The 11,330-nt window shown below is 32.2% G+C and overlaps 1 protein-coding gene across 1 annotated transcript in view; it reads left to right on the top strand.

Annotated features, from left to right (window-relative positions):
• The window catches only part of LOC106785759 (glutamate receptor ionotropic, kainate 1-like), a 138,603-nt gene extending 127,915 nt beyond the window's left edge, over window positions 1-10,688 (top strand). Inside the window, exon 5 of the mRNA XM_014746475.1 lies at window positions 10,465-10,688. Coding sequence (XP_014601961.1) covers window positions 10,465-10,688 — 224 coding nt within the window. The remainder of the gene's footprint in view (window positions 1-10,464) is intronic.
• Window positions 10,689-11,330: the final 642 nt, after the last annotated feature.

Raw genomic sequence — 11,330 nt, 5'->3', positions numbered from 1 at the left:
CTTTTTAACAAGTCATAATTATAAAATAATATAAAAAAAAAAAAAATTTTGTAGTTGCTGAGGAAGTCCCCAGTAAGGGATGAAACGTTCAACAAGATCAAATAAATTTGTTCATCAAAATTTATTAACTGTCTTCAATTTTCCCTTTGAAACTCATATATATTGATATAGAAAATATTTCAAAAAACGAATAATATAAGTTAAATGAACGAAATTGAAACAGCAATCGGTTTAAAAATTAAACAATAAATAAACGATAAAATTCATTCATCAACACTTTCTCTACCAAGTCTGTATTCAATTAAAGTGTCATGTGTAGTATCTAACACGTTACACGTGGCAGGGAACATATTAAAAGAAACATATCTGATCATATATAAATGTTCAACCAGTATTATGTTAAATTAATATGTTCGATCTTTAAAAGATATAAAATAATTTTAATGTAAAACGATATATGTAATATCATAGAATTTGAATCAAAAATTTATTATAAAAGGAGGGAAAATTGTCCGATAGTTTGATGATTTTCAATCGATCGGTAATGCTTTTGAAATGATTGATAATGTCTGTGTCGAGATTGAAGATTATAGACGAAATATCGAGAATCATCTATCCGGAATTACATTGAAAAATGATTCGATCAAATTTCGAACGGTTGGAACGTTCTAAACGATAGTATATAACGTTTCCTTTAATAGCATGTTTTCCCTATCTGGAATGGGCCATTTCGATAATGACATTTCCTCGCGAGCTTTTAAAAGACTTCTCGTAAATTGACGAAGGAAAACGTTTTCCAAACGGTTTAGATTTTTATTCGGCTTATGCGAATGTAACATTGAATACGATGTTTACAACGGTGTTACTACTTGTGTGCTTGCTGTTGTAAGAAACGTAAGAAAGCTGCCTGGAATAAGGATTTCATGAAAATATCGTGGAAAAGTGCTTCCACTTCGTCTTTCTCTTTTTCTTTTTCTTTGAACGATAAAGCTTCTTTTGAAAGGAACTTCGACGTTAACGGCCAAGTATTGCCTGATATCCGCTTATTCAAGAACTCGGAATAAACAGATTCAAAGTTAATCGAAGAAAATGTAAGGTTTATAAAATATTTTTCTTTATCTTATATGTGGCTGATAATTTTTCTGTTAAAGATTTAATTAAATTCTATAATATTACTTTTTAATTAATTCACTAGATTATCAGATAGAGAAATTATATATTTTAAAAAAGTAATGCAAATAATTCAAGTCTTTGATGTATAGCAAAGGTAAAATTTTCCCATTTTTTTTCAATATTTAAATAAGCATAGTAATTATTTTTTTTTATAAATATCGTAATAATTAAATAAAATTTCGTTCCTTTGTATTATGTGATAATATTCGTATATTTTTAAAATTAAATTTATGTCATTTGAATCTTAATTATTATAGTATCGATTTTGTAAAATTTGTCTTACGTTATAGAATTAAATGATTTCAAACGTGTAGCTTTAAAATAAAATTGATAATAAGATTTCAAGGTTTACCTTGGACGTGAATGGATATGTAGCATAATGACACGTGCCCTTGTCCTATCTCGATCAGTGTTATAGACGAACGCGATAGGTCACGATCCGTGTTAGAGGAATAATAATACTTGTAATGCTTCGTTTGCCGAGCGATGCATTATTCGTTGCCGCTTATCGGAAACCGATCACGAGAAGATTTCCCACCTGAAATCACGTTGAGAAACTTTCCTTGGTGTACGTTATATACATATGGAAGAGAATGACAACACTTAAAATAAATTTCATTTAACAATACCATCGTATCCTACGTTTCTCTCGCGAAAAGCACGATCGGCTTTAAAATTTAACATCCATTGCATTCATGCAAGTAAGTAAAAAATGAAAGATCGTTAAAGAACAGTTAATTCACTCTAAAAAAAACTAATTAGTAGAAATAATAGAAAAGATTAACACAACAATTGTTCCATTGTACGAATCATTTAGTGGCACATCTAGCGTGTTAAATAATTTGTCTCTAATTTCAAAGTGGATTAAAATTACTTAAAGTATTTGAAAATGTGTTTACACGTATGTAATATATTCCTTAGTTAATTGTTTTCCATTACTAATTTATTCTAATTTACTCTCGGTCTTAGAATCTATTCTTGGTAAGGATATCACAAGTAATGGTATTCAGTGGTGCTTTCAATCCTTCCGAAGGAATTAACATAATCCTGTATTTACTGAGCAACGATCCAACCTAACAGTTCTATCTCTATCTCTCTCATTAACGTTTACAATAGAATGCACGTGTGTAAACTTTGAAATAGATCGAAACGTCGAATTCAAAAACGTTTAACGATCGTATCGATCAGTAATAAACGAAGTGTTGAATTTTCTCGAAAATTTGACATTTATTAAAGCAAATATAGTGATTGTACATATACATGTATGCATCGATGAATGCCAATAGATGTATGAATGTGTGTGTCTATATATATTTATGTGTGGGAAACTTTGAAAAGTACTTTTCGTGTGTTCACGTTATTTATTATCGTCAGAGAGCATTTACCTGTTATCGTTTAATGAGTTTCGACTAGGATGCTCGCTGGCAAAATGTATCCATGAAATATGACGGCGATGAAGCACCGGTGGCACAGGTGAAAGGGACGCGATAGCGACCTACTACCGTGTTTTATCTGATGAAAGCTCGGTAAATAAATCGACTGGTGAAAATTGTTAATACTTAACGACACAACCAGATCTATATTGCGTTTGTCCAAAAAGTTCTATTGTATATTTTTATTTTAAACAGAAATTATTTTTTTTTATTTGGAATATCTATTCGAAAGGTAAAAAAAAAGAGAGGGTTGAATAGGTGTTGATGCACAAAGACAAAAGAATTAAAAATAAAAAAGATATGAAGGAAGAAAAAAAAAAGAAATCATAGAACGATCGATCAAAGTTAACCGAAGCGAGTTACGTAAAAGATACCAGAAGCCCAGCTTAAAACTATATAATCTGTTGGAAAGACGAGTTTAAAGCTACCTGGATTAAATTAAGATTAAGAACTTTTAACTGTGATGCTGCCAACTTGAGAATAATCATGATGGAGGAGTTGCATCGATTTTTTTTCCAAACCTGATTATTTTCTATATCCTAATACTTTTTAATCGAACGTTTTTCACATTTCTTTATCGAATAAATACGATTATTCATCCTATCTTTATTTTCTCTGTCTCTCTCTCTTTTGTTAATTATCATTATTAACACATTGATAGCCGCCGACGTACGAGACATTCAATGCCTGAGCGCCGGCACCGTAGCGGCCACTTAACGCCCCAACGCTGATCATTGAAAATCCCCAAAAAAATATTTAAAACATCGGCGTAACCATAGCAAGTAAATACAAATCGATGTGTAAGATACTCATCCAGCAAAAAAAAATCCACACATCGAGCAAAAACCCGCTTTATCCCGCGGCCAAGACTCAAGCGCAAGACTCGGAAATCTGCGTTTTCGCGGGGCCGGCGCTCAAGCGCAAGACTCGAAAACCCGCGTTTTCGCGGGACCGGCTGTCAATGTGTTAAGATTCATTCATTTATAACAATTTTCATATATAAGTAATATCTCTTTTTCTCTCTCCTTTACGAAAATAATTTGACATACAATATATATTTTTATTCGTATTCCATATATCGATCACTAACAAACGAATAAATGTACGATTCATTAAAATAAACAATATCACTATATATACGTATAAAAATACAATAAAATCTTGGGAAAATAATTAAATGTACGAAGATATAACATTTAGAAACATTTATTTACAAACGAGAAAAGTAAAAAGACGATCGTAGCCGTTGTTGTTCGTCGAAGCATGGAAATAAGTAAAAAGAGTGTAGAAAGAGTAGAAAAAAATTAAATTGAATATGAAAGAGAGAAAGAGAGAGAGAGGGAGAGAGAGAGAGAGAGAGAGAGAAAGAAAAAAAGAGGGAGCGTAGAAGAGAGAAGAAAAAAATTAAAACAAAAAGAAAGAAGTAAAAAAAAGAAAGAGGTGGTGCAAATACCGTGAGATTGGAACGAAATCGACGGGATGAGATTGTAAATACTTTTGCCCCGAAGACACGAGAGGAGACTCTTATCAACGAGATCTAGTTCGAAAGCAAACGATTCGAACGAACGAACGAACGAACGATCGAAAAACGGTAATCGAGCCTGAAAGGATTCTCCGTTATTTCGCGTGTTTCTCGTCGTCGTCGTTGTCGTTGTAGTTGTTGTCGTTGTCGTTGTCGTGGTTGCAACGCTGCTAAAAGTCGACTGGTTGGTTGGTTGGTTGGTGCGCTAGATGCATCGTCGTTTTTCGACTCGTGCGTGAGAATTCAATTCAAGATCGTTCTCCCGTGATACGAAAGAGACCACACGACCGAAAATTCACTCCCATAAAACGTACTACCCCACCACCCCTACTACTACCACCATCACCGTCCCCTAGCCCTCTTCCTCCAACACTCCCAACCCCCACCACTCCACCCCTCCCATTAATACACCGTATCGATAACCGATAAACGCCGAATTCTCTAGACACTCTTTTTATTTTATAGCTTTATCGTTCCTGCCATCGTTATACGTCACGAACGTTAAAGACTTCCGTTTAAAATATCGCAAATTGTACGGCTTTTTTCCTCGTAAAACTACAATAAATGAAAATTCGATCGGAAGTAGAAAAAAAAAATTATCTTAAAATATGAGCAAGTATTGCGATTAAATTAACAAGTTGTTTTTAGATCATAATAAATAATTTTATATTTATTCTTATATTGTATACTAATGTATAGAGCTCTATACTAATGTATAGAGCTTTATATAGATAAAATTGAAACAGTGGCTTTTTATAGAAATTGTTTATAATTATTACTAATAACAAATTGTTTGTTAGAAAATATTATCTGTAAATACGAGTGTCTATTCGCATATTTAACTTACTTTTATATAGGAAAAATTGTTTGTTTATTAATCGCTTTTACAAATGTTTATAACAATTGTAAAAAACAAATTTTTAATTATACATATTATATTTATGAATACATACGCATATTACTTTTACTTACATACAAAAAATTTTTTTATTATATTTATTGTTTATAACAATTGTTTATAACAATTTGTTAACTATACATAGGTAAGTAAACGTATGAGAAATGATTAGTGTCAAATTTAAAAAAGATTGATTATAAAAATTGTTTATAACAAATTGTTTATAACAATTTATTTATGGATTGTTATTAATAATATAGAGGAAGCTTTGTCATTTACAACAAGCTTTGAATCATGTCTCTACGATTATTAATTCCGGAGATATTCTAATTTAAAAAATATGCATTTAAATTTTACTATAATATTTATCTAGTAATTATTTTTGAATGGATATTGACCCACTGACCTACATAGATTCTTGGAATTTACGTTACTATGATCAGCTGTTCGACGTAAACGGTACGTACTACTATTTACTACGACTCGTACACGTCATCAGTTCATTGCATTTTTTCAATGAAATTTTTAAAAACTTATATCTCCGGAACGAAACAACATAGAGACTTGAAAAAAACACCATTTGAAAGATAAAAATCACCTCTTCTTATCTATCCTCTCAAAAATATTTAATATGACAAGACCAAATTCACAAATATTCATTAAAAATTGATTTGGTCGTAATGCACGTACTTATATTCCAATAATTTTAAATAATAATTTGTTTAAGAATAATTCTTGTTAAAAAAACAACTAAGAATGATAAACTTTGAAAAAATTTAAAAAAAAAAAAAACATAAAAATATTACATAAAATATCGGAAAAAGTCAAGAAAAAGAGGAAAAAAATAAAAGAGAAAAAGATAAACAAAAAGTAGGATTTGAAGTAAAATAAAAAGAAAGGGATGAGAAGGATGTAACGTAAAGTTTCATCGCGCGAGAGAGAGGAAAAGTAGATTTGTTTATAAATTTACATGGAACGAGCGCACTGTATTCAGAGTCTTGCGAGAAATAAGAATTAAGGACGGATATGCACTGACAGGCTAGTGGAAAAGGAGTATGGAGGAAGTAGGAGGATTGGATAAGGAGAAAAAGGGAGAAGGAAAGAGAAGGTTAGAGTGGAACCATGGCAAGGAAGAGATAAAAATCTAAGGATAAAGGAGTCAGCTTAGGTGGCCGAGAATGTACTTACACGTACATACTTACATACATATAAGTATATACACACGTAGGTTCATACACGTACATATATACACATACACATATCTGTAGCCACAGAGACATACTCTCTAATCCTGAATAAGGAAGGAGTGTGCCAAGAAAGAGAGACTTTCGTGTTTCAAGAGGACAAGACGAAATATACGGACCATATTCGGTCCACGTACACTCGCACATACACCTATACACAAACGTACGTATTCCTACGTTCGTACATACATACACTGAAAAAGGGAATGAAGTTCGAATAGACAAAGAACATTTCGACCTAAGAATAACGAGTTTTATGCTTGTGCGAGCTTGCATAACCGAGAATGAATCTTTTTCGTGGTCGAACATAGTTTATCCCATACGTATTCCTATTCCTTAATCGATCCGCCAATTTTTCACGTAGAACCACATGTGTGTCACCATTCTTTAACAATATTAAAAATAACTTTCCTGACGAATATTCAACGTCGATAGAAAATAGATTTTTAATCATTCGAAACTCTCTTCTGCTTTCTTTTTTTTTTAGTAGGAATAAAAGGAGTAAAAATCCTTGAGGTAGAAAGTTAAACGTTGTTGCTTTATGAAAGCAAGTAATATCTGAAAATTTCAGCGGTTATGATTTTTAATTTGTAAGAGAGTATAAGTTTACGATACGATAAATAAATATTATAATTTGTTACTTTTTTCAGGAAACTAAATTGCGTTTTGAACATCCTTATTAAAATTATGTAATGAACAATATTTAATAAAAGTATAAAACAAAGAGTTTAAAATATTAATAAACATCTTGTATGCGTTATTCAGATATTAAGAATTTTCTCGAATATTTGCGTGGATGATTTGGTTTGACAGAATATTAAAGAAGGAGAAAAAGAGAGGAAGGGGGAATGTATTATTTAGAAATTCAGAATGAACTCGAATATTTGCGTGAACAATTTTGATTGGAGGAGGAAAAGACAAAGAGAGAATGTGTTACTCAGAAATTCAGAATGAACTCGACTACATTTGTATGACATAAGTAATAAATCAAAAAGGTATAAGATTAAGCATAAATTAATTAACAAATTTTCGTCATCAATGATAAAGAAAAAGAGTAAGAAAAAGAGAGAGAGAGAGAAAGAATGTGTTACTGATTACTTAAGAATGAACTAAAACATCGTTGTGGATAATAGGGAATAATCAGAGAGTGAGTAAGATTAAGCGTTAATTAATAGGAAAATGATCGTCGTTAATGACAAAGGAAATTACATTCAGTAGACTAGAGTATTGAATAGAAAGAGAAAGAGAATGAGTGAATAAATGTGTGTGAGAGAGAGAGAGAAGGGACCATAAGGGTTGCTTCAGGAGAGCAAGCAAGCAAGCAATGTCCAAAGTGGAGCATCGGTCGCCAACTGGCTTTGATACATTACCGAGCGATAAACCTATCTCCTTGCAAAGCCAGGATGATACCAACCAACTGCATGCCATCGCGGACTACTGTAGCATATTTCGAATATGCATCCACCTGCCACCGTGTTACAAGCCCTTACCCACTCTCCTAATACGCCAGGTTATCTGATGCACCACCACCACCCGGTGTTTATCTGCAATACAATTTTTATCCCTTAAGATTTTATTCAATCGATGCAAATAAAAAAGAAAAGAAAGATATGCAAACAAAAAAACAAGCAGAAAAAAATTAAAAGATATGGGAGAGTGTACTTGACATTTCTCATGAGAAATATTATTTACAATTTTATCCAAACTTTCGCGTAAGAATGATTTAAATCGCTAAAATAATGTCTATCCCAAAAAATAATAATAACAAAAAATAAGTAAATATTTTGTCAACGAACGAATAAACAATTTGTTATCCCTGTTTATTCGTATAAATCGTTGTAAAAGTATTACGACGGGATGTGATCTCCCTTATCGGGTAATAAAATGCAGGAAAAAAAAAAATGGAGAAATATTGTTGATATTTAAAGAGAGAGAGAGGGTGGGAGGGTTGGGTGAAGGAGGAGGAGGAGGAGAAGGGGCGAAGGTGAAAGTGCTAGTTGGTTGGTTCGCTGGCTGCTTAGGTACAACATTGTCGGTGATGGTGGTACGGCATTGGCCGTGGATGCCGCAGGCTGCCGAAGGAAATTGCATCTGAAATTTCAATATAGCAGTTTGCGCGTTTCATATTTCAACCGCAAAACGGCCCGAGGGTAGGTCGGTATTACTTTGAGCTTGCCGCGTAAGCTGACTTTGTCGAAAAATTATAGAGATTTCAATTCAACTTATCCTATCTTATTATCATATTTAAATATATTATAAATATATATATATGTATATATTATATATGTTGTTTACACTATTAAACGTCGATAATGTTTCCTAGATTATTCAACGTTTTCCGTTTTATATAAATCACTTAGAAAATCTGCAAATAATGTAAAGAAAAATTGTTTTCTAATTTTTTCACTTGGCTCTTTCTTTTTTTTTTATTATATATTTTCAATATTATTTTTTATTTTTTAATGATGTTTTTAATCTGTCAAAAGTTTTTAAAATACCATTTGATATCCGAAAGAATCGTAAATCAATTTTTTCGTTCAATTATAAACATTCTAAAATTATAAAATTATCTCAGATATGGTTTAAATAATTTACGAAATTAATCTCACAATTGTGTATATACCTATCTTTTCACAATGAATGAATGCACATAGTGTAATTGAAAAATCAATCTTTTTTCGATCACTTTTCAGCAAAAATTCTTTCCATTCATATTTTCCCTTTTTTTTTTTGTTCGTTCACGTCGATGGTTCAATTTTTGGTGCAATCGATCATCGTTATTTCAATTTCTATATATATATATATACATATTTCTTTTTTATTGGTTTTTTTTCTTTTTCTATGTTCTATTTTTGAATCATAGACAGACAACGTGCTTCTAACGATGACAAAAGAATCCGATCGTGATTTATCTCGGGATTCGTGGATGTCTGTCCAGTAAGCGCAATCGGTGATTCCGAACAATGGACGCAATTGAAAGCAATGGCACTCGGTGACGCGAAGTTTTATCGTAAGGAAAATGACCTTTTTTTTTCTTTTTTTTTTATTCCTTGCCAATCTCTTTTTCTTCCTGCAATTTGTGGAATAACAGAAAAAAAGTGAGAAAACGATAGAGAGTGAGAGAGAGAGAGAGAGAGAAAGAGAGAGAGAGAAAAAGAGAGAAGGAATGGGGAAGTTGGTTCGAGATTCGAAGGATGAGTGTGGTTAGAGAAAGATGAACTGCAGAGTTCATTGCGTTTGCTGTCGGAAAATCCTCGAGCATGATGATTTATTCTTCGGCACGGAGAAAAAACAGAAAGATATAGAGAAAAAAAATCAAAGAAAAAGAGAGAGAAAGAGGAATAAGGAAAGAAATAAAAAAAGAAAGAGTGCTATAGCGATCAATGTGAAACTTATGTACCATAAACGAGGTCGAGCAGCCGGTACTATGGTAACGAAAACATTTATTCGCCAAATTAAATCCTGAGCGAATGGAAGTGATTGATCGGAATTTATTTGCTTCTCAAGAAGAAAAGGATATCCTTTCTCTCTCTTTCTTTCCCTTTCTTTCTCTATTTTTATCACTTTTTCTCTTCGATTTCTTAGACGTAAAAGAAATTACGTTTCGTCGTTTATCACGCATCTCGCTGACCGTTTCCACTTTGACGATCTTTTCGACAGTATTGAAACGACGTAACTCGGACCATTGAGCTTAGAAAAGATCTTATTTCAGCGAGTTACCGTGATTAATTGCACGTGATAGAGAGAGAGAGAGAGAGAGAGAGAGAGAGAGAGAGAGAAAGAGTAAAGTTTTATATAGGATAATACGAAATTCTTTATTCTTCATGGTTCAAATCACTTTGGTCAAAGTTTAATCGGTCAATGGGAAATACGGAGAATAAACATTCCAAGTTTTATATGTTAAGGGTTTTTCTGTTATTTGTTACTTTTTTATTACTTACGTAAACATAAAGTTTGATAGAATTGGCTACTTTCGGAAGTACTATTAAAAATAAACGTTAAAAATTTATCTTTAGATAACTAAATAAAATTTATGTTTCAAGTACGTAAAAAGAAGGAAAATAAAAAGATAAAAATTGTATGAAATGAATATTGTTAAAATACTTACTATCTTAACTGTAGATAATTTAATATAGAAATGACGTAATGATAAATACGAGAGTAGATATTACCATCATCGATTTCTTATTGCAGTGTGCCATTTGTTGCGGAGTGGCGTAGCTGCAATTTTTGGACCTCAAAGTGCGCACACCGCTTCTCACGTGCAGAGCATCTGCGACACTATGGAAATACCGCACTTGGAGACACGTTGGGATTACAGACTAAGAAGGCAAAGCTGTCTCGTCAATCTTTACCCTCACCCTACCACTCTTTCGAAGGTACGTTTAAACTTTTCTCAAGATAACCCTACCATTTAATCAATTTCTCTATATTTGAAGTTTTCAAATTTCTATTTTTGTATATATTATTTTGTAAAAAGATTTGAAATCATTAAAATATGTTTTTTAATTTTATTTGAATTTAAGAGAATATTGCAATTAAAAATTCGTTACTGTGTGAAATGAAATGATGAATGTAGATTTCTCGTTTCAGTTCTATTCATTTTGGCTATCTTTATATCCTCTCTAATTAAATAAGAGATTTTCATTGTGTCGAAGTTAATAATAAGAAGGAAATATTACCCTCGAATTAAACGAAACGGAAGAGAATAGTGTAGACTTGTCGTTTAATTGCAAAGTCTTTTTCCAAAAGTTTCAACATCTGTTTGCATACTTAGAACACCTCGTACCTTCTCTCACAGAAGAGTTATCATAAAAGAAGAAAAGGAGTTTTGGAATTTCTCTTTCTTTCTCTCTCTCTCTCTTTCTCTCTTTAAATAAGCAGATACTTTCGAGAAGAAAGCAGCGAAAATCTAGCACTTGCAAGCCAAGGTTATACATCTCAAGCTTTCGAGTTAACGAGACTTTACTCCTACTCTCTCTCTCTCTATTTCTCTCTCTCTACTTTTCTTTACCTTCCTTTCTCTTTCTTCATCTTCCTGACATTTCACGAGAAACCTC

The sequence above is a fragment of the Polistes canadensis genome, unplaced genomic scaffold (assembly GCF_001313835.1).
Source record: "Polistes canadensis isolate GaletaPanama2010 unplaced genomic scaffold, ASM131383v1 scaffold_56, whole genome shotgun sequence".
NCBI lineage: Eukaryota > Metazoa > Arthropoda > Insecta > Hymenoptera > Vespidae > Polistes > Polistes canadensis.
Note: the sequence above shows the minus strand (reverse complement) of the source record. Positions and strands in the feature narration are given on the sequence as shown.